Below are 23,819 nucleotides of genomic sequence, written 5' to 3'. Positions count from 1 at the left end.
ATCCTGAGGTGGGTTTCGGTAATTAATAGAACTCAGTGATTAACAGAACTAAGTGTACAGAAAATTAATAAGAATATAGAAGGACTGAACGACATCAGCAACCAAACAGATCTAATTGACTCACTACGCAACAGCAGGAAAATAGACATTCTTCTGAAGTGCACGTGAAACATTCTCCAAAAGAGACCATATTCTGAGTTATAACATAAACTCTAACAAATTTAAAAGAACTGAAATCATATAAAGTATGTTCTCTGACGATATGGAATTAAAGTAGAAAGCAGTAACAGAAAAACACCAGGAAAATCTCCCAACAACTGAAAATTAAACAACACATTTCTCAATTGCCAAGATATGGAAGCAACCTAAGTATCCATCATCAACAGACGAATGGATAAAGAAGATGTGGTCTATATTTACAATGGAATATTACTTAGCTATAAAAAACGAAATTTTGCCACTTGCAGTAACATGGATGGACTTAGAGGACATTCGGCTAAGTGAAATAAGTCAGACAGAGAAAGACAAATACTGTACGATATCACTCATATGTAGACTCTAAAAAATACAACCCACTAGTGGATATAAAAAAAAAGAAGCAGATTCACAGATATAGTGAATAAACTAGTGGCTACCAGTGGGGAGAGGGAAGGGGTGAGGGGCAATATAGGGGTAGGGGATTAAGAAGTACAAACTATTAGGTACAAAATAAGCTACAAGGATATATTGCACAACATGGGGAATAAAGCCAATATTTTACATAAAATAAATGGAGTATAACCTTTAAAAACTGTGAATCACTATATTGTATACCTGTAATTTATATAATATTGTACAGCAACTATACTTCAATAAAAATAAAATTTTTTAAATTAAAAAAACCCTACATTTCTAAATAACCCATGGGTCATAAAGAAAATCTCAAGTGAAATTATAAAATATTTTGGACTAAATGAAAATGAAAACATATCAAAATTTGTGGTATCTAGCTAAAGTTGTTCTTAGGAATTTATAGCATTAAATGTTTATATTAGGGAAGAAGGTCTTAATCAACATTCTAAGCTTCCCCTGTAAGAAATTAGAAAAAAGAAAAGAAAAATAATCCAAAGCAAGCAGAACATAAGTATTAATAAGGGCAGAAATCAGTGAAATAAAAAATTGGAAAATAATAGAAAAAAAATGAAACAAAAACCCAGTTTTTCGAAAAGAATTAACTGATAAACTCCTAGCAACACTTACCAAGAAAAAAAAGAGAGTGAAAGAACAAACAAATTACCCATATCAGGAATGAAAGAGAGGGTATCACTACAAACTCTGCAGACATTACAAGGATAATAGGGATGTACTATAAACAACTCTTCACATATAAATCCAACAACTTAGATAAATTGGACCGATACCTCAAAAACCACAAACCACCAAAACTCACTCAAAATAAAATACATAACATTAAAGAAATTGAACTGTAGTTTAAAATATTCCAGAAAAGAAATCTCCAGGCCAAGATAATTTTACTGGAGAACTCTAACTGAATATTTAAATAAGAAATAATGACAATTCTACACTATCTCTTCCAGAAAATAGAAGAGGAGGGAACACTTCCCAATTTATTTTATGGACCTAACAGACCAAAAAAAAAAGAAAAGAAAAAAGTAAAAGAAGAAATAAAACCTTATAAACTAACATCTTTTATGAACACAGACATAAAAATCCTCAACAGGGCTTCCCTGGTGGCGCAGTGGTTGAGAGTCCACCTGCCGATGCAGGGGACACGGGTTTGTGCCCCGGTCCGGGAAGATCCCACATGCCGCAGAGCGGCTGGGCCCCTGAGCCATGGCCGCTGAGCCTGCGCGTCCGGAGCCTGTGCTCCGCAACGGGAGAGGCCACAACAGTGAGAGGCCCGCATACCGCAAAAAAAAAAAAAAAAATCCTCAACAAAACATTATTAAGTTGAATCCAGCAATGCATAAAAAGAACAATACATCATGGTTAAGTGGGGTTTATTCCAGGAATGTAAGACTGGCTAAAGATCAAAAATTAATCAATGATGGGACTTCCCTGGCAGTCCTCTGTGCTTTCACTGCAGGGCGCATGGGTTTGATCCCCGATCCACAAACTAAGATCCTGCACGTCACGAGGTGCGGCCAAAAAAAAAAAATAATAATAATCAATGTAATCCACCATATTAACAGTCTAAAGTAGAAAAACTATATGATACTATCAACTGATACCGAAAAAGCACTTGACAAAATTCATTATCCATTCATGATTAAAAACAACTCTCAGCAAACTAGGAATAGAAGCGAACATCTTCAACCTAGTAAAGAATATCTACAAAAACCCTACAGCTAACACCATACTTAATGATAAAAGACTGGAATGTTTCCCCTTTAAGACTGGAAACAGGGCAAGGATATCGGTTCTTTCCACTCCTGTTCAACACTGTACTAGAAATCCCAGCCAGGCAATAAGGTAAGAAAAAGAAATAAAAGGCATAAAGATTGGAAAGAAGGAAGTAAAACCCATCTTTATTTGAAGATGACATACTTGTTTGTTGAAAATCCTACAGAATCAACAACAAAAATCCTTACTAGAATTTATAAGGCACCCAAGCAATTCAATGAGAAAGGAAAGTCTTTCAATAAATAGTGTAGTAACTAGATGTGCATATGGGGAAAAAATCCTAGTGCCCATCACCTAGCACACTCAAAAGTTAATTTGAAACAGATCATGGAACTATACACAAAGCTAAAGCTATAAAGCTTTTAGAAAAAACCTAGGAGAATATCTTTGTGATCTGAGAGTACATGAAAATTTCTTATATAGGACACAGAAAGCAAAAACCATAAAAGAAAAATTGATAAGCTTCGTCAAAATTAAGTTTTTTCACTAATCAAAAAACACTATCAAGAAAAAGAATAGGTAAGTTTCCAGACTATATAAAGCATTCCTACAACACAACAGTAAAAACATAAATAATCCCATTTCTTAAAAGGGAGGAAGGCAAAAACTTGAACAGACTCTCCATAAAGAAACATACAAGAATGACCAATAAGCATTTGACAAAGTGCTTGACATGCTTAATCATCAGAGAAATGCAAATTAAAACCGCAATAAGAAATCACAGCATAGTCATTAGAGTGGCTAAAATTTAAAAGACAGATAGCACCAAATGTTGACAAATGTGGAGCAATTGGTACTTTCATTCATTGTTGGCTGAAATGTACAAAAGATACAATCACTTTAAATAAAGACTTTGGAGTTTCTTATAAAGTTATACATAGATCTACCCTTTGACCTAGTAATCCTTCTTCTAGGTAATTATCCAAGAGAAATGAAAACTATGTCCACAAAAAGACTTGTACAGGAACGTTCATAAGAGCTTTAATTACAATAGCAATAAAAGAATAAAAACCGGGAAAACCCAAATGTCCATCAACAGGAGAATGATAAAAAAAAAACCTGCAGTGTATTTGTACAATGGAACACAATTCAGCAATAAAGAAGAACAAACAACTGATACACCCAACAACATGAATGGATCTCACAGATATAATACTGAACTAAAGAAGTCAGACTCAAAAGAATATATACTATATTATTCCATTTGCACAAAATTCTAGAATAGGCAAAACTACTCTAAGATGGAAAAAGTCAGAGTCAGGATAGTGGATGCCTTGAGGAGGGATGCAGGGAGCAGGAGGGCAATTGCCTAGGAATGGGCAGGAGGGAACTTTGGGGAAATATCAGAAAGTTCTATATTGTGATAGGGATATGGATTACACAGGTGTATTTATTTGTCAGAATTGTACAGTTAAGATTTTAGGAAAAAAAGTGGGGCTCAATAAGAAAAAAAATAGGACATAGAATGAGATAAATAACCCAATCACATTTAAACAGATTTTAAATGCATGTATTTAAAAAAATCCCTTCTTGGGACTTCCCTGGTGGTCCAGTGGTTAAGACTCCGTGCTTCCACTGCAGGGGGCGCGGGTTAGATTCCCTGCTCGGAAAACTAAGATCCTGCATGCCACACAGCGTGACCCAAAATTTTTTTTAAATAAAAATTACAAAATAAAGATTATAAAAAAAGTTAGAAATCCCTTCTTTACAAGGAAACAAACTAACAAAAGATGGTGGATAGATGAATGGGAGGTGAGCATAGGGATAAAGGGACAAGTAAATAAACAAACCAGTCAAAGGCTTTGAATGAACCAAGTATGATACAACATCCTGAACCAATGATTTTGATTAAATCAACATGAAATCCAAAAAAGAAAAAAAAGAATGAATTGTTGTTAGCTGCCTTATTTTTTTAATCTCTTTAGTGTTCAATAGTACTGCTTTAAGCCTTAAGTTAATGCAAAAAGAACAAGGGCAGTCTTAAGAAGTAGTTATATTAAAATAATAGCTAATGCGTACTGACTCCTGTGTGATAAACACCACTCGTGGATCCACTTTCTTGGCTCCTTTCGTTTACTCCTCACGATGATCCGCTGGTAGGTACTATTATGAAAACACCATTTTTCAGATGGGGAAACTGAGGCTTAAGCAGATTAGAGTGACTAGATGGGAGTCATACATATAATAAAAGGAGACCCCAGGATCTAAACAGTGGCAGCCAGATTCCCCAAAGTATACTCTTTACTCATTATTATTATTTTAAAATTTTATTTATTTTTGGCTGCGTTGGGTCTTCGTTGCCGCACGCGGGCTTTCCCTAGTTGTGGTGTGTGGGCTTCTCCTGGCGGTGGCTTCTCTTGTTGCAGAGCACAGGCTCTAGGCACGCAGGCTTCAGCAGCTGTGGTTCACATAAACCCACATCATGTAAAACTTACCATCATAACCATTTTTAAGTGTACAGTATAGTAGTGTTAACTCTATGCACACTGTTGTGCAACACATATCTAGAACCTTTTTAACTTGCAAAACTGAAACTGATACCCATTAAACATCCTTTTGTTTCTGCCTCTCCACAGCCCCTGGCAACCACCCTTCTACCTTTTGTTTCTAAGAGTTTGACTACTCTAGATGCCTCATATAGGTGGAATCATGCAGTATCCGTCTTTTTGTGACTGGCTGTTTTCACTTTGGAGAAATGTCTATTTAAGCCTCTACCCATTTTTTTTTTTTTTTTCAGTACGCGGGCCTCTCACTGTTGTGGCCTCTCCCGTTGCGAAGCACAGGCTCCGGACGTGCAGGCTCAGCGGCCACGGCTCACGGGCCCAGCCGCTCCGCGGCATGTGGGATCTTCCCGGACGGGGGCACGAACCCGCGTCCCCTGCATCGGCAGGCGGACTCTCAACCACTGCGCCACCAGGGAAGCCCGCCTCTACCCATTTTTTAATCGGGTTGTTTTGTTGTTGTTGTCATTGTGAGCTGTAAGAGTTCTTTATATATTCTGGATATTAACCCCTTATCAGATATATGGTTTGCAAACGTTTTCTCCCATTCCACAGGTTGCCTTTTCATTTTGTTGACTGTTTAAGTCTGATGTAGTCCCACTTATCTACTTTTGCTTCTGTCGCCTGTGGGGTTGGTGTCATATCCAAGAAATCATTGCCAAATCCAACGTGATGAAGCTCCAAAGCATACTCTTGTAACGGTGTTTATCAAACCACGGTTGCAAACCTACCAGTAGGTCAGGAAATTAACTTAGTGGACTGTAATGGGTATTTTTTTTTAAATAATTCCACAGCATTTCTATTGATTGATTGATTGGCTGTGTTGGGTCTTCGTTTCTGTGCGAGGGCTTTCTCTAGTTGCGACGAGCGGGGGCCACTCTTCATCGCGGTGCGCGGGCCTCTCACTGTCGCGGCCTCTCTTGTTACAGAGCACAGGCTCCAGACGCGCAGGCTCAGCAGTTGTGGCTCACGGGCCCAGTTGCTCCGCGGCATGTGGGATCTTTTCAGACCAGGGCTAGAACCCGTGTCCCCTGGACCGACAGGCAGACTCTCAACCACTGCGCCACCAGGGAAGCCCATGTAACGGATATTTTTAAAAGAATAGAATGAGGGTTTCCCTGGTGGCGCAGTGGTTGAGAGTCTGCCTGCCGATGCAGGGGACATGGGTTCGTGCCCCGGTCTGGGAAGATCCCACATGCCGCGGAGCGGCTGGGCCCGTGAGCCATGGCCGCTTAGCCTGCGCGTCCGGAGCCTGTGCTCCGCAACGGGAGAGGCCGCAGCAGTGAGAGGCCCACGTACCGCAAAAAAAAAAAAAAAAAAAAAGAATGAGTCACTATATGCAGTGTGGCTAAGCACCGTTTTAGAAAATTTTCTCCAGTTGTATGTGTGTGTATGTGATGGACTATGAAATAAAATGAATTTCTACTATGGGCTATGGTTAGAAATTTGAAAAACATCGCACTACTCTGCACTGCATTTGGACCAAGCAAATACCCAACAACGCAGAAGATTTTCCAGTAGTTACAGTAGAGCCATCACATAGCTCTTGGTGGGCCTAGGTATGATGAACACAAGAGAACCTGTGTTAGCATTGTTGGTACTACATTCAGGTGGCAACTTAGTTTCCAGAAAAATAGAAAATCAACTGTCATATTAAATTAATATCTTATGCAAATTTTATTGGTGCTACTTGTTTTGTTTTGCAGTTGCATAAGAGCTATATATGTGTAAAGACTTTATATCTGCATATAAATATATGCAATATACTTGCATATAAATATATGCAATATACTTGCATATATTTATACAAATAATTTAAGTTTACAATTGGAATCTAAAAGAGCTTTCTTTCCTTCAAAAGGTGTCCGTACAACAATGGAGTTTGAAAAACACTGTTTAGGTCGTGGACTGGGTTCAACAATATCCCCCCGAAAATTCATGGACACCCACAGCCTCAGAACGTGACCTTATTTGGAAATAGGATCTTTGCAGATCTCAAGTTAAAATAAGCTCATATTGGATTAGGGTGAGCCCTAAATCCAATGACTGGTGTCCTTATAAAGCCACGTGAAGAAACACAGAGGAGAAGCACAGGAAGAAGTCTGTGTGATGACAGGGGCAGGGATTGGAGTTATGCTGCCACAAGCCAAGGAATGCCAGGGATTGCCAGCAACCACCAGAATCTAGCAAGAAGCAAGGAAGGATCCTCCCTAGAGAGCCCTCACATGGAGCGTGGCCCTGCCAGCACCTTGTTTTCAGATCTCTAGCCTCCAGAACGGTGAGAGAATAGATTCGTGCTTCAAGCCACCAACTTTATGGTAATTTGTTACAGCGGCCCTACAGAAACTAACACAACAGGTGGCAACCTGCCCAAAAGAGGGGATGCATAAGACGGCCTTTCTAAAAGCCCTAAAGGTATAGGTCTAGACTCCTAACAGTATGCCATTCCACAACTTGGGCTTCACAAGTGGGGAAATCGAGGCCCAGAGAGGGTAAGTGGCTTACTCAAAGGGCCATAGTACGTGCAGAGAAGGGACCAGAAAGCCAGACTCCTACCTCACCCCCCACCCCACCCCACCACCAGTTCGGTCCTCAGGGAAGGCAGACTGCTCTACTTACCACAGTGCTGGTGACTGTGTTCACTGCAGAGGTGGACTTGGCTTCCTTGATTCCGGAGACGGGTTTACTGAGCTCTGGCCTGGAGCAGCTGAGGAGGCTTGAATTCCTCAAGTCAGTAATAGAGCTGTAAGGCCTCGCAGATGTAGGCTCATGGGGAGCAGGGCCAGCCTCCTCCCTGGGGGCCTCCTGCTCGAGGCTGCTGTCTGTCTCATTTTTCTTTGTGTCTCTGATGCTCGACAGCAAGTCGGGTGTGCAGGACTCTAGTGTCAATGGCTGGAGGTACTGGGAAGGAGGAAACCAAACGTATAGCCCATGGGAACCCAGCTCTGTCCACTTCCAGATCATCTGCCCCCGAGGGTAGGTGCAAAGGAGATGAGGAGGAGAGGAAAGCAATCAGAATCAAAGTCTCTCTAATCGGGGGCTCTTAACCTGGGGTTCAAGGACCCCTAAAGGGCTCACGGATGGTTTCACGGGGCCTTTGAGCCACTTGAAACTGCAGTTTTAAAATTGTTTCTTTGTATACGTTATGGCAAGAGATTCCATAGCTTTTTATCAGATTCTCGAAGGGTCTATGACCCTAACAAACTTATTTTTTTAAAAAATAAAAACCTGCTCTAAACCTGTCCCTTCAGGTAAGTCTTTGAGAAGGAGATAGACTGAAAAGTCAATGAATCTTTCCAGGGAGCCAGAAGAGAGAGCTAGGCAGAGAAGCAGGGGATCCAGAGATTCAGATGATAGGACAACTGGATAGCTGGCCCCAGCCTAGAGGCTGGTCCACACTTTGAGCAGAGAGCAGGCTGGAAGCACCAGCTGTGTTCAGTCACCCCATGTCGTGTTCTGAGGTCCTGCCTCCCAGAAGCTTTTCCCTGTGGCCTCCTCTCTCAGCTGTGCCCCTGGCCTGCTGGAGGGGAGCATTCCAACCCAAACTAGAGTTGGGGACCATGACCACAGGTAGTCTTAGAGCCTACTCCCTACATGGGGATGGTGCTCAGCCTCCCAGCTGCTTTTACTCCAGCTGAAGGAAGAAGGGCAGACCAGTGAGAGTCCTCTCTGCCTGGATGGAGGGATCCTCTGAAGGCCTCCGGGCTCCCCTCCCGGGGCCCAGCTCTCCATGCGGCCCCATTCCTTCAGTGTGCCTGAGATCTCAGTAGCGGGCTCCTCAGCACCCCCCCCTGGACTGGCCCCAGCCAGGGAAGGGCGCTGGGCATGCGCGCTCCCCTCCCATCCAGGTTTACTTGTTTGGAGGCCGGGCTGGTGGCAGTCTTGGACTCCTGCCTTTGTTTCTGTCGCCAGTGCTGCGTGCTCTTGCCTCTCGCTCGCTCGCCTGCTGATTCCCCCTGCATTTCCACCCTCTTATCTTTCGTTTGGAAGGATATTTTCTCCTGTTTCAGTCTCAGCTCCTGGATCAGCTGCCTGCCCAGTGAGGAACAGTCATGTAGGTTAGGGATGGGCTGGGAATGTGGACACTCTCCTTGAGGGCAATGAGACACCCTGCCCTGCCCACCTCATAGAGTGGAGTGGCGGGCTGCACCCCACTCACCACACCCCACCGCTCTCCTCACTTCCCAGTAGGCCAGATCCCACAGCTGGCAGGTGCTGGGAAGAAGGTCTCGGTAGGACGCTAAAGTTAGGGGCTCCCACGTTGGACCCCGTCATATGCTGGGCCTCTCTGGCCAATGATGTGACGGAAATAACTCAGTCACATGACTCAGGAGACAGGGGTTCTAGAGCCTCTTCTGTTGTTATCTGCTGTACGATCCTTTTTCTGCTCCATGAAATGAGGTGGAGGGCGGGGAATGGACCGAATGGGATGAGTCCCTTCCGGTCCTTAGATTTGACACCTGCATGAATCCAGGAGGCAGCCCTGAGGGGCTGGGCATGCTGGAGTGGGGTGGGGGTGCCTGTCTCATGGGTGAGTTTCTAGAAACAGCCCCATATCCACTTAACAACATCCCACACCAAAGAATCTTACGATTCCTGGTCCTTGCGAGACCAAAGCAACTTCAAGGCTGCCCCAAGGTTACCCCTCAGGTCAGGCAAACCCCTCTTCCCCCAACACCCTGCTCCCCTAGCCCCAGGAGCCTTCCTACCGGGCATACATCTCCCGAGCCCTGGAGGCAACTGTATTCTGGAAGAGGGAGTTGTTGTCCTGGAAAAACTTCTCATACTTCTCCGAATTCACACTGGGATAAATCAGGCGGAAGCCTCCGCAGTTTTCCTTTTCATACTTCTCAGTTTTCTCTAGAAGCACGGCCTGAAAGCCCTTGACTTCCTCCTTCCTGTTGGGAAGCAGAACACAGGGCTGCAGTTAGGGTTTCCTGGGACCCAGCTTGGAGAGGACATGGCCTTTCCAAGGACACGGATGTCATCTAGGGCCAGACGGAGGCCTTGCACGCAACAGTGGTCAGTCAGTATTTCCTAAATAAATGAACGCGTGAACGTTTCCCTGAAAGGAGATTCTAGCCTTCCCGGGACAGCAAGTGTCACAGGGTACTGAGAGCTGGTTGGAACGGTCTTCCTGACAGCTCACCAAATTCTCTCCCGTTACAAGTAGAGCCTATTTCCCCCTTGGCTTTGTTCTGAGGCAGACTGTCACCATCTTCCCAATCACAGCCCCTGCTACCCTTCTCTGGCGAACTGACAGCTTGTGTTTTGCTAAATTTGAGGGCTTCGTGGATGAGCCTGATGAGCTTTTATGAGCTGTGATGATCTCATTCTTCCTCACAGCCCCCCGGGGAGGTGGAGGTCAGGGAGCGAGGAACGATAAGCCCCTTTTACAGCAGGGAAACCAGGAGCCCCTGAGCCACCCAGGGCCAAGTCATGACGAGGAGACTGATCCAGAGAAGGGCCCTGGCCGCCCCTTAGCTGACGCTGCCTCCTTCTCCAGGAGTTTAATGGAAGGCAGCCCACCCAGCGGGCTCGGTGTCCAGACCTGCCACTGACCAGCGAGGTGACCTGTACAAGGCAGTTCCCCTTCCAGAGTCTTGGTCTTCTTAGCTCCAAAATTAGGACCATACAACACCCCATGCTACCGCCTACCCATCCCCCTTCCAGGGAAGACAGTGCACGTGAACACGCTCTGAGAAACACAGTGCCATCCAAACCGAGATGCCATGCCCCGGTTCCAGAAGCTCAGTCCCGAAGGATCAGGCTGGCTCTGCTCATGCGGGGGGCAGCGGGCCACCGTGGGATCTGAAAAGCAACAAAGCCACTCCTTGGCCAGGCTCCTGTCTTCTTTCTCACTCTACAGAGGAAGGCCTCTGTTAAAAGGTAAATGCTACCCAGCAGGGAGCAGGGCGACAGAGGCTCCTGCCCACACAGTGGCAAGGGGAGGATGGACAAATCTTCCTTTTTGTATAGATAAATGGTTTTGCTTTTGAATTGGTAATCCCTGGATCTTCATATGATATTAATAAACTCATATCCATCACAGGTATTTATGTCTATAACTTAATCTCCTATTTTTAGGAACAAAGGAATAGCCACAGTAAAACTGTTCAAACTGCCACATCCTGCCAATATATATTAATTTTCCAAACAGGATTATCATTTGTTAGAATTGACCCATTACTGTACCTGGTCTCCCGAGAACGACACTGCTGCAGGAACTGCGCCCGTTGTCTCTCCTCCTCCAAGACTTTCTTTTTGTCACAGCTTCTCAGGTTGATCAGGACCAAAGTGTCATACAGCAGACTGTCCTTTACCTCTTTATCCAACCAGGAGTCAGTGGAGAAGCTCGGAGAGTGGTTGACCTGTGAGGGCAAGACGGCAGCTGGGGAGGCTGGGCAGGGTGCAAGCAGGGCGTGAGGCGGGACGGCCCCTCCAGGGAACCACCCGAGCCCACCTCGGTCGGGGTCCTGGCTACGAAGATGAGTGGAAAGGAGAGGGAGAGAGGGTCTAGACTGGAGCCACAGTGAAGAAAGGAGGAAGCAGAACCCCCTCCAGTTTAACTAGCTTTCATTTTAGTCCTGTCTTCCTGAGAAGCACGGCAGGGGGCGGGGGGGGGCTGTCTTTGGTTTCCCCTCCACCTGGTGTGCGTGTGCCCCGTCCCGTGCACTGTGCATCCCAGAGAGTAGATGGAAGGGGCCAGGCTGGGAGGTGGGGAGGGAGTGATGCATATGGGATCCTGACCGGGGTTGACAGGGAGACTGGTGGGAGGACAGAGAGGACTCATTTCTGCCCACAGAAGAGTCTGCGTTGTTCAGAGGCACTGTGTGACATTTGAAGGTTTCCAGCAGTTTCTGAAGGCCTGCTCCTGGTGGCTTATTCTGCTCTTCGGGTGAGAGCTCCAAACGGCCATATTCTCCTTCCCAGCCACACTTGGGAATAAGGGCTGGGAATGGAGGAAAGGCAAGGCCCCAGGAATCTGATCTGTAAATCTGGGTCTTGCGCTCTGAGGGCTGACGCTGTGTCACTGGCAGCTGTCACCAGCACCTCTGATTTGTACCGCAGCCCCACTCCCACCCCCACTCCCGGCGTGCACCCTGAGTGGCCACGGGAAAGGGCTGCTTGCACAGGTCCAATCGGGAAGAGAGGAGGCCACCCAGGAGCTTCTCTTCCTCCTCTTCCCACCACCCCATGGGTCTGGGGGAGGCAAGAAACTCACTGAGTGGCTCCCCACCCATTCCCGTGCCCACAGACACCGGGCCGCTCTCCGTTGGTGCTTGGGACTGAGTGGTCCAGGCCCCTGAGAACCAAGCCTGGTGGCTCCTGTCTGATCTTGAACATCCTCCACCCAGCTTTGGTGAAGAACCACCCCTTTCTGGGAGATGACTCTGTTATGAAAGGTAGAGCTGTCTTCAGAATCACTCTGGGCCTGAGATCAGAGCTTCTAAGTCTGGGTGGACCTCGAGAAGGCACAAGGAATTCTCTAATTCCCGGCCGTCTACCTCCCTCTGGTGGCCACTTTTCAGCAAAGGGAGAAGCCCCAGGCAGCAAGCGCCTCTGGGGGGCAGTGGCTTGGGAAGTGGATTACAACATCCTGGCTGAGCGGGAGGGCGGAAGGATGGGCCCGGCCGGCTCACCCTGGTAACAGGCGTCAGTTTCACCCCTCGCCCCAAGCCCGCACCTCCAGCAGCCAGGGCTTGAGTTTGTGATCCAGCAAAATGTCGAAGCCCAGGATTTCAAAGCAGGCGCTGTTGAGTGTGTGATTGCGGAAGCAGGCGTGGTAGTTATGCTTGATCATGGGGTGAGCCGAGATGAGCGTCTTGATGATGATGTCCTCGATCTCTCTCCAGATCTGCCCCACGTTGTAGCCGTGGCTCTCCATGTACACGTTGAAGGTGGAGAGCTTCCTGGAAGGGACCCACGGGCCATGAGGCAGGGCAGCCCACCTCTGGTCATCTAAGGCCATGGCATGCTGGAAACCAGAAACTTCTGGAGAAGATAAGGCCCCAAAGCCAGTGGGGAGGGACACCCAGGAGCCAGGGTCATACCAGGGCTGTGTCGGCTCAGGAGGACCTTGCAGGAGCCGCAGGGCCGTACTCCTCAAGCCTCCACCGTCCTGGAGTGGGCAGAGATATACTGACATGTAAGCCCTGGCCTGGGCACTTTCACTGTAACATAGAAAGCACCTGTGGGCTGGGGCAGGCATTCGGTATCCCAGGTGAAAGCTGAATGGATGAATAAAAAATTTTTTAAAAACACACCCTACGGGCTTCCGTGGTGGCACAGTGGTTGAGAGTCCGCCTGCTGATGCAGGGGACACGGGTTCGTGCCCCAGTCTGGGAAGATCCCACGTGCCGCGGAGCAGCTAGGACCGTGAGCCATGGCCGCTGAGCCTGCGCGTCCAGAGCCTGTGCTCCGCAACGGGAGAGGCCACAGCAGTGAGAGGCCCGCGTACCGCAAAAAAAAACACCCTACATCATGGTTTTGCTTTGGAGGCAATGGTTTCTCAGCCTGTGGTGTTCATTAGAAGCACTTAGGGAGGCTTTGAAGGCCACCGATACCTGGGTTCCACCTCAGCTATCTGAGGGGATTCTGGGGACGCTAAAGACACAGAAATTTTGTTCATTGTTTACCCCCTAAAGGGCTGACCAGAGGGGAAAGGAAACCCCAGGGCATCTCAACAGATAGGGTTACCAACTGTCCCAGGGCAAACCAGACAGTCTGATTTTAGAGCTGAAAGTCCCACATCCCAGGAAACCCCTCAGTCACAGGCAAACCTAGATGGCTGGTCACCCTATCACAGAAATCAGAGGATATCTACCCCATGAGGAGAGGTTTGTGAGGAAACATCTGAGGAAGTGCTCCGGTCAGCTCTGAGCTGGGCAGTACAGAGACAGGGCGAATCTGACAGGTCCCAATGGCGGGGACAGACACCCCCTCACATGCACACAGGTGTGCACAGAGAGTCAAAGTGGGAAGTGGAAATATTGGAGGAGGAAATACGGGCGATGCGGGGGAATGAAGAACAAAGAGAAGGATGAGAAGACAGGAAACACAGCTCACCCGGGCCATCCAAAGAGCTAGATGGACTCCCGTCAATGGAGCCAATGCACATTTGCTAAGGACCTGCTGTGTGTGCAAAACTCATGCAATGAGGGGATCCCAAGAAACCAGCACTTCTCTTCTGGGAAGCCTAAGGACCATCTGAGGAGTCAGCACACACATGAGACAACCAAAGAGGCATCTATATCACGACAGATGGACAGAGGCCACTCAATATAGAGGCACACCTTTTCTACCTGCCATTGTCAAGGACGGAGTGTTGCACGTACATGAATTTTCCAGATCGCTTGAAAGCAACCCTTTCAAGTGCAAAAAAAAAAAAAAGTGTTTAATTTGCCTAACTGGAAAATAAATGTTCCCAGAGTAGATTATACACACCTCTACCTTCTTATAACAGACGTTATGAATCATAACATAACCTCTTCTCGATGACTCAGGCACATCACAATGAATACACATAATTGTGCAATTTCATAACGGCCAGTGGCTAGTCCATTCAATTGAACACACCAGCTATGTGCCAGGCACCCTGAAAGACGAAGAGGACCCGGTCTCTGCCCCAGAGGCCTGCCAGGTTTCCAGTTTCTCTTCTTCTTCATTGCTCCTACTGAGTTTGCAGCCTGGCAGGGGTTTACTGCCGGTACAGCTGGCCTCAGGCTAGGGAGGGGGGAATTTGAGGTAGGGGATGGGCTAGTAGGAGAAGCAGATTGTCTCAAAAGATGGGGAAGAGGGAGATGAGGAAAGGTGAAAGCAAACAGGAGGGAGAAAAGGCAAGGACTCTGCCCCGCAACATGGGAGGCACCTAGAAGGCCAGGGCACCATTCTAACCATCAAGGAACTTAAGTACCATTGGGGACACAAGGAAAACATGTGCCCCAAGCACAGAGAAGTTACGGGCTACAGCTGATGCTGACCGTGAGGGTGGTGGGAGTCCAGAGACAGAGAGGTTACTGGGGGTGGTTAGACTCGGATTCCATAGGCTTGTCCTTAGAGATGGAAGCCAGTCCTCTCATCTGACAGGTGAGGAATCAGAGGCCCACAGAGAAGATGGGTTTCACCCACACTGCAGTGGTTATATAGCTGAACCAGCACCTAGAACCAGGTCAGAGAAGGCAACACGGAAGCTCAGTTTGACAAAAGGGCCTTCAAGGATGTTCTCCCATGTTTTCAGTTGGAGCTGAGCAAAGGCAGAGAGGTGGGAATGAGCAAGGCCTGTGTATCAAAAATGAGCAAAAGAGTGTCCTGGGAGAACACCACGGAGCGGGTGGCACCGGCAGTACCGCTAGTGGTTAAGGGCACAGACTCCAGGGTTAATTCCAGCTCTGCCACTTCCCAGCTGTGCGAACTTGGGCAAGTTTCTTAACCTTTTTACACCTGTTCCCCAATATGCAAAATCGGGGTGATCATATCACGCCAACTTTATAGTGTTGTTATGAGGATTAAATAGGTTGAGGAATGTAAATTTCTTAGAGCAGTGCCTGGCAGACAGGAAGCGCTCAACAAATAAAATGGTAACTATTAATGTAGTAATAATAATAGTGGGAAATGGGGTCTGGTCAAAGCATACAGCAAGCAGAGGAGTTTGAATTGGATGCTCTAGGCACCTGGGAGCCACACTGGTTACCTGAGAGCAGAAGTAATGAGTATACGGAATGTGTGATAATAACAGCACCCACTTGCATAGGGGGTATTGTTTTTGAGGCCTATTCATACCCATCATCTCAGTAGGTCCTTACGGCATATTTGTGAGGCTGGCCAGCCGGGATTCATTTTATTTATTTATTTTTGGGCTGCGCTCCCCGACCAGGGATCAAACCTGGGCCCCCTGCAGTGGAATTGCAGAGTCCTAACCACTGGACTGCCTGGGAATTCCTTATTGCGTCATTTTAGAGAGGAGAAACCGGAGGTACAGAAAGGTTAAGCAGAGGCGGCTGGGGCTAAGAAGAGTGAGGAGGCCGTGCGGCTGTCGAGGATGAGGCTGAGGCTACGTCTGGTGGAAAGGAAGGGATGGAGGGACATTTGAAGGAGGAAACTTCAGAATTCAACGACATGCTGGAAAAGGAAACATCTAAGATGACACCAAACTCTCCAGTCCTCGGGTTAGAAGTTAGAGAGGGGGAAGCTTGGACTGCTGAGGTAGAAGTGATGTGAGAGAACACGTGACATTGGGAAATGCTGAGCTGGAAGCAACGGGGAGACATCCAGGTGCAGCTGAGGAGAGATGGGCCTGGAGCACCGCAGGGGGACAGGTGGGGGGTAATGCAGGGGCAGGGGAAGGGGGGGCAGCCGACAGCTCCAGCAGGAGGGAGGATGGAGAAGAGGGATGAGGCCAGGCCCCGTGAGTGAGGCGAGGAGAAGGAAGGGGAAGGGGGGAGGGGGAATTAGGGTAGCAGAACAATACTCCACACCCTCACCTTAGCCCTGGCGCCACATAACACGCCCCCCCATCACAGCCTGAGGGCCCAAGGCCTGTTAGTGGGGTGTCCATTCTCGTAAGAGGAGGGAGATGAGGGCCCTTTGATGACATGCCTTTAGACGAAGGAGAAATCACAGTAACTACAAGCAATATCTGTGCTCTGTCACAGGTCACTTGAGTCTCAGAGTGACCCTACGAGGTGGGCAGGGCAGGGCGTCTCACTGCCCTATTCTACAGACCAAGAAATGGAAGCTCAGAGAGGTGAAGGGACTTGCTCCAGCTGACTCAGCTGGCGTGGGTCAGAGCGGGGACTGGAAGCCAGGCCTCACCGAGCCCCGATGTTCAACATGCAGCCGCGCAGGTGGCCAGAGGGTGCCCACAGACCAGGTGGGCAAAGAGGAAGTGTGGGAGCTGTGGGCAAAGTCAGGTGGCCAGCGCCCTCCGACAAGGGGGAGCTCGCCTCCTGCCAGCCCAACACATCCCCTTCCAGCAGGCTTAACCTAGTGATTTTCCATTTGCTTTTTGGAACTCTGCTACCAAGGGAGTCATGAAATTTCCTGTGCTTCTCTGATGCTCTGAAGCCAAACAGACTGCCTGTTTATCAGTCCTTTAAGTCTGATGCAAGAGAAAGAGCAGGGGCATCGTGACACATCACTTGAGAATCTCTGTTGGAGCAACACCCCAGGGAACCACAGGCCTGGCAGGTCCTTCTCCGGTGTCAGACCAGCAATCGATAAATATCTGTTGGTCTAGAAATGTCAGAAGGGCCAACTGTAATAAGAGTATGTTTCGGTGTGTGTGTGTGTATCCTGCTGAGGAAACAGTTCGTGTTTATCTCTCCTCCTCCCAACCTCCTAGGGTTTATGATGTGGCCTTCTTTTAATGATTAACAGCCAGAGGACAGAGACTAAGGAGTCTGTTCTGGGCTTAGAGGCAAAGAAATATTTTCTGACACCATGTGACCCAAGATGGAAACACTGATGGGGACCGACAGGGTTTGGATAGAATCTCAGAGAGCAGCTTGGAGCCCAGCAGGGAAAGAAAAGAGAAGGGAAGCCGCTTCCTTACCTCTTGCTGCCAGAGTGAGCATCTCGAAGGAAATTGGAACTGTGCTTATTAATGGAATAATTAGTCAGGTGCATGCAGATATCGTCCTGGGGAAAGAGACACAAGTGTGTGGGGTCAGGAGGAAGGGCAGCCTTCCACTTCCTCTCTGTGCCCTTCCATGGCCCCTGGAGCTTAAAGAGATGGAAAAGAAAGGGGGCGTCTTAGGGCTTACTTACACTGGCAAAACAGAGGAAGTAAGAAGGCGTATCCTACAGCCTGGAGCATAAGAAACTCCCACTCCTGAGGTTGGGTGGCGCTGTGCTGAGGGGGGACTTCAGGAGCCCTGAGGGCCTGGGGATGTTGGGGGAGGGCTGGGGCCTTGCCCACATCCTTCTTTCCTTGAGCACCACGGAATTGTGGCTTTGCAGTCAGGCCACGAGTCCCCACCTCATCTCTTCCTAGCTCTGTGACCTCGGACAAGTCCCTTATAACTGGATTTTAATTTCCTTATCTGTAAACTGGAGATGATAATCCCTATCTCTGAGGGCTTTGGGGAGGGCTAAAGGAAAGAACAGATACACCCTGGCACATAGTAAACCACAGTTCAGCAAGTGACAACCACATCCACCATGCCTTGAGAATGTAGGGGCAACTAGGAATTTTTACCAGCTAAGAGAGGAGGGGAGGCGGCGTGTCCCCGAGCTCACCAGGTTGTCTGGGCAGGGGCGGGAGTAGGAGGTGGTGGCGAAGCGCGCCAGTCCTTCATTGTATACAAAAATCCTGAGAGGGTCACAGGATGTCATGAGCACGTAAATCCGCAGGTCAAACTTGAACCCATCGATGATAAAGGGCTGGGAGGAGAGAACAGAAGACACACGGCGTCAGAGGAGAAACCCCGACTTGAAGCCCATTAGCGCCCTGTCTTGTTTTCATGGCTTCAGCTCCAGTGTTACCTGCGTTACAGAGGCCAGGCTGGGCTGGGGTTGGGGAGGGGGACAAGGGGATTTAGGCTATGTGACCTTGTGCAAGCCACTAACCACACCAGCCCTCAGTTTCCTCATCTGTCAAATGGCATGAGTAACCGCCTCCAAGAGCTTTCCTGGCAACAAGACAAAATAACATGAAAAAGGCCTGTGATGAAGGCCACGTTGCCACCACGCAGGGCTTGCTACCGTCGCACTTCTGCCAGAGTTCTCCCTGCAGTTGCAGTATTGATTGCAATGCCAGCCAGGTCTCCTATGCATCTTCTAGAAGGCTCCCTCCCTGTAAACGGCTATACCTCCAGTCATGGACAGCTGGTTACCATGCTCTCTCCAGGGCTACTTCCCTCTCCCAAAGGAGGTGGGGCCTCCACAGACCCAAGGGGCTCTCCCAGCTGCCGTCTGTTAGAGGCAAGGGGCCAGCATGGCAGCGCCAGACCAATCGACAAGAGGGCAAGGGCAAGGGCGCTCTGGCCCAGGCACATGTCGCGTCTCTGGTCAGAAGGCTTGGTCTGACCAAGTCCAAGGCAGGACTTGGCTCCACCCCCACCCCACCCTCCCTTCCCTCTTTTCACAACCAGTCCAGCGGAGCTACAGCCTGAGGTTGCCGTGGATGATAAATAAATAATCACGAGGAGGAAGTACCTTTGAGATATAGAGTTGACAGATCATATCCTCCCCTGGTTTGATTTCTTTCACTGTCCGGGTGATGAATATACCTCTGCCCTGGCAGCCCGAATCCGGCTTACAGATGTACACCTTATTTTTTCTTGACCTGCTGTAGTTCTGCAAATCTCCCCAGCTACCAGAGCAGGAAGAGAATGAGAGACACCTTTAGCGGGGGGATCAGTGAAAATGAAGGCTAGCTCTTTATTTAAAAAAAAAAGAAAAAAGTGACAAAAGCCCTGGAGTTGACAGACAGACGCCCAGAGATCTGGTTATAGGAGAGGCAGTCGAGCACACACAGCGGAGAGAAGATGGGCTCCGGAGGGAATTCAGACCTGGATTTCAGCCCCGGCAACAGCACTCACCAGCGGTGTAGCCCTTTACCAGGACTTGACCTCTCTAAGCCTCAGTTCCATCATCTACACAATGAAGACAATGACAGCTATCTCACACATGACATGATGCGGGCACGGTGCCGGTCCACGCCGCACACCCCACACCCCACAAAGGTAACTGTGATCCGAGCGCTTCGGCTCTCTGAGTTTGCAGACAAGAGGTGTGAAGTTCTGAATCTGACTCAGGCCCTGACAAATGATGTGACTTTGGATCCATCAGTCTCTTCCCCTGCTCTGGGCTTCAGCCTTTCCTCTGTAACACCTCCACTCCAGTTAGAGCGTGACAGGGCAAGTACTATCTTTGAATGTAGTTTGAAGAAGGTATATTCAGAAGAAAGAAACCAACTTAAAGGGTTATAAATCTCAGGCTTGCTATACTTCTTGTTTTGCATTTTAACTCAAAGGAGCATTGGAGAAGTCACATGACTGCAATGTCCCTCAGTGGCCATGAAATCTGGAGACGCCTGTCAACCCGATGGCAAACACATTTTCTCTGAAGTTGCTGCTAAGCTCTGCAAATTGTTCCAGACAAGTTAGGAAAGGCTGAGAACCCTGGGGTGCTTGGTTTGGGAAAGCACTGGGGGGAGACGGGAGCGTGGGATTCCTGGGGGGCCTTTGTGAGTAAGTATAATTCTGATGGCAATGCTTCTCTACTCCCCCACCTCGTCCCAAACACCAGACTGTACCCAGGTCATGCTCACGTCATCTCACATTCCTCCTGCTTCTCGTGATGTGGTCCAGAGTATTTTAGGTACCAGGAATGGATGTCCATTTTCCAGGTGGATATAGTGAGACCAGAGATGGGAAAAGGCTGAATGCCATCCACGGCACTGCCATGGGTCAGAGGTTAGGTGTCCCTCCCTGCTCCTAACCTGGGTGCTAACGATTACCTCACTCCCTCCAGAAATGCTCGAGGGCCTTAAAAATTCCGAAAGTGCACAGTGAAAAGGCTGGAACAAGTTCAAAATCAACAGCTTTCAAGGTCAGAACAAATTCTCATCCCAACTGCAGGCACAGGCTCCAGGCACCCAGCCCCTAAATGTCATCTAATTGTATAGGCAGAGCCTTGTGTTTTCTCAACCTTGGACACACCCTTTATTCCTTCTCTTCCTGAAGAGGAGAGAGAGATGGGAGACCCTATGGGAAGGGAAAGTAGCAACCAGGGACTCGGGGGCAAGTGGAAAATGTAAACTGGCGGTGGGGAGTGGAGAAAGGGGCGCAGGTGGGCACTCACTCAGCAGGAAGACACCAGGTCCTAGGGAAAAAGTGGAAATCTTTTGGGAATATCTTTAACATGCGGCTCATATTCCTGGCCAGCAAGTCCTTGCGGCAGATTTCAGTCATCCCTGGGAAGTGATTGATTTTCTGCAAAGGAAGCCGGAAGTCGTGAACAAGGGGGCCCATGGGAGTACCCATGAGCTCCCCCTGGGGACAGTCATAAGACTGGGGCTCCACGGGGTAGATGCCACGCTTACACAGAGGACCGGCTCTGACCCAGATACCTGGTAACTTTTGATTTCCATCACCCGCCCCAGCGACACCGAGTAGTCAGTCCAGTAGAGAGTCCAGTCGTCGTTTTCCCCTCCCTCTCGAAGGCCATACTGTTGGGCAGCCCTACGCACTGCCGTGGCAGGTGGAGAAAGAAAGGCCCATCAGCCGGGAAGTGGGGGAGGAGCACGTGGTGGGGAGGTTATGTTTCTAGGTGCTCCCAGACCGTACACTGAAGCCAGGCAACTGGGCTCCTTGGGACTGGAAGCCATCTTGCCCCATCTGGACACACCGTTGCCGAGAAAGGAACAGGGAGAGTGGAAAGCTCCTGGAGAACACAGCCTGTGCCCAGGGACCTCCACAGAAGGTTTTCTGGGGTGAATGTTTCACCCACCCTTGCCAGGAAGTAGGCCTCTGGGTTTCCTCCAAGCACTAGCACTGAATGTTCAGGGGATATAAACTAATCATTAACGTCGACCAGAGCCAAGCTTAATTAGCAAGGTAAATTGACAGAAAAAACTATGCAGTGGGGGCTTCCCTGGTGGTGCAGTGGTTGAGAATCTGCCTGCCAATGCAGGGGATACGGGTTCGAGCCCTGGTCTGGGAAGATCCGACATGCCGCGGAGCATCTAGGCCCGTGAGCCACAATTACTGAGCCTGCGCGTCTGGAGCCTGTGCTCCGCAATAAGAGGGGCCGCGATAGTGAGAGGCACGCGCACCGCGATGAAGAGTGGCCCCCACTTGCCGCAACTAGAGAAGGCCCTCGCACAGAAACGAAGACCCAACACAGCCATAAATAAATAAAATTAAAAAAAAAAAAACAAACAAAAAACTATGCAGTGTATTTCAAAACCATATACATGCTATCACGTCCTTCTTCCCCGGTCCCCATTAATCTTAATAACTAGGAGCTGACTCCAACACAAACTCAAATGCCTTCAAGAGCCTGGAAAAAAAGAAGGGCCTGCAGTGACCAGGAGAGTCAGGACCAAACTAAAGCACCCAAATTCGAAATGAAAATAGTGGACTTCCCTGGTGGTGCAGTGGTCAAGAATCCGCCTGCCAATGCAGGGGACACGGGTTCAAACCCTGGTCCGGGAAGATCCCACATGCCGCGGGGCAACGAAGCCCATGTGGCACAACTACTGAGCCTGCGCTCTAGAACCCATGAGTGTAGAGCCCGTGCTCCACAACAAGAGAAGTCACAACAGTGAGAAGCCCGTGCACCGCAACAAAGAGTAGCCCCCACTCGCGGCAACTAGAGAAAGCCTGGGCAGCAACAAAGACCCAATGCAGTCAGAAAATAAAAATAAAATAAATAATTTTTTAAAAAAAATCACCCTTCAAAAAGAAAGAAGAATATATGAGTGAGCCTTTCCAACTCTTTGGGGGAATCCAGTGGGTCCCCATGGTGGGTGCCTTGAATGCAGGTGCTCACCACTCTCATATCGGCAGCTGGATAGATTGATCACCAATCATCTGGAAAAGAGAAAGGGGAAAGCACCAAGACAGAGACAGACACACATGCCAGAACAAGGGGCTGCACGTACAAACATCGTGTCCCACGTGGAGCTGCCTGATACCTAAGTGGTCCCGCTAAGCCCGGTTTGACCATCCCTGTTACTGAGGACACAAATCCCCAGGGTTGCAGAGTGACAGAAAACATGGGTTCAGAGTACTGTTACTCTGCCCACGAGCTAGAAATTCTGTATTGTGATTATAGCTGATTTTGCTTGAAGCTTCATATTAACATCATCGCCTCCTCAATCCTTTTACTCCAGTGGCCCATCGGGAACGGGAAGTGAATATCTTTTTGGCCAAAATACTTCATGGCCTCCCTCCTCTTGCCCCCCCATTAAGGGAAGCTGTGAGTTAGAAAGCAGACAAGCTTTCAGACATCAATCAGTCTGAGGAGGAATTCACTCCCCCTCCAGAATGGAGCAAAAGGCATGGCAAAATATTAAATAAGAACTAGAATGTGGAAGCTGCGGTCAGATCCTAAGAAGTCGGCGTGATTCTGTTACAAGTACTTTAAGTACTTTCTTAAAACAAGGAAATCCATCGTCTCTCCCCACACAATTTTTTAAAGGGATTCTAAACACAAATAGAATGAAGATTAGGACGGGCACGGTTTTATATTACACACCATTATTTGATTCTATAAAACAGATGATCAAAAGTGGGTTCTTTTTATATGAACCAAAAGTGGTGTGATTTTTACTCCGCACAGTTTCTCCTTTACCCACTCCTTAGCAGCCGAGGCCCGCCCCGCTCCAGGTCCCTCCTGCTCTTACCAACATGGATCCCCATTCCTCATCTTTCAGTCCTAACCTCTTTTTCTTCCTCTTCTTCTTGCCTTGCTGCTGGGCATGCTGAAGCCCATTTTGAGCCCCAGTGTTCTCTCTCACAAAAGCCAGGGTGACGATTTCTTTTGAATCTTCTATGGAACTGTCCTCTCTCTCTTCCGAGTCTGTCCCTTCCTCTCCTTCCAAAAGCAGGCACCGGAGCATCTCCCCTGCCTGGGGGAAGCTCTGGGGAAACACGGGTCCTCCCCTGGAGAGAGGGTAAATGGAGTGGCAGTTACTCGGATCCACCTGCAGGGGGACCCCCCTCCCTTGCTCTTGTGGGCGGTGGACCAGCGCTCAGAGACCAGACAACAGGTTGCAGTTTATAAAATGCCACGCCACCTCCACAGTTGGTGCAGGCTCCAGCAAGGAGCTGATTCCACCTTTTGCCATGACTATGACCTTGGGGACTCATTCAGCCAACACTGGCCTTGGTTTTTCCCTCCTGGGGTTTTCAGAAGCAAGCTGAGATGCTATGCATGGCACCATGCCATAAACAATCTTATTAT

General features: G+C 48.4%; 1 protein-coding gene across 1 annotated transcript in view; it reads right to left on the bottom strand.

The window, feature by feature from the left end:
- TTLL6 (tubulin tyrosine ligase like 6) overlaps positions 1-23,208 on the bottom strand; it is a 32,073-nt gene extending 8,865 nt beyond the window's left edge. Inside the window, exons 1-11 of the mRNA XM_033847702.2 lie at positions 22,404-23,208; positions 20,980-21,098; positions 20,712-20,842; positions 19,062-19,218; positions 18,144-18,287; positions 17,458-17,543; positions 12,592-12,817; positions 11,100-11,275; positions 9,614-9,802; positions 8,759-8,936; positions 7,524-7,805 (exon numbers count right to left, since the gene is read on the bottom strand). Of these exons, the coding sequence (XP_033703593.1) occupies positions 7,524-7,805; positions 8,759-8,936; positions 9,614-9,802; positions 11,100-11,275; positions 12,592-12,817; positions 17,458-17,543; positions 18,144-18,287; positions 19,062-19,218; positions 20,712-20,842; positions 20,980-21,000 (1,590 nt within the window). The 5' untranslated portion in view covers positions 21,001-21,098; positions 22,404-23,208. The remainder of the gene's footprint in view (positions 1-7,523; positions 7,806-8,758; positions 8,937-9,613; positions 9,803-11,099; positions 11,276-12,591; positions 12,818-17,457; positions 17,544-18,143; positions 18,288-19,061; positions 19,219-20,711; positions 20,843-20,979; positions 21,099-22,403) is intronic.
- Positions 23,209-23,819: the final 611 nt, after the last annotated feature.

This window comes from Tursiops truncatus, chromosome 20 (assembly GCF_011762595.2).
Source record: "Tursiops truncatus isolate mTurTru1 chromosome 20, mTurTru1.mat.Y, whole genome shotgun sequence".
Lineage (NCBI taxonomy): Eukaryota > Metazoa > Chordata > Mammalia > Artiodactyla > Delphinidae > Tursiops > Tursiops truncatus.
This window is presented reverse-complemented; position numbering and strand designations above follow the sequence as displayed.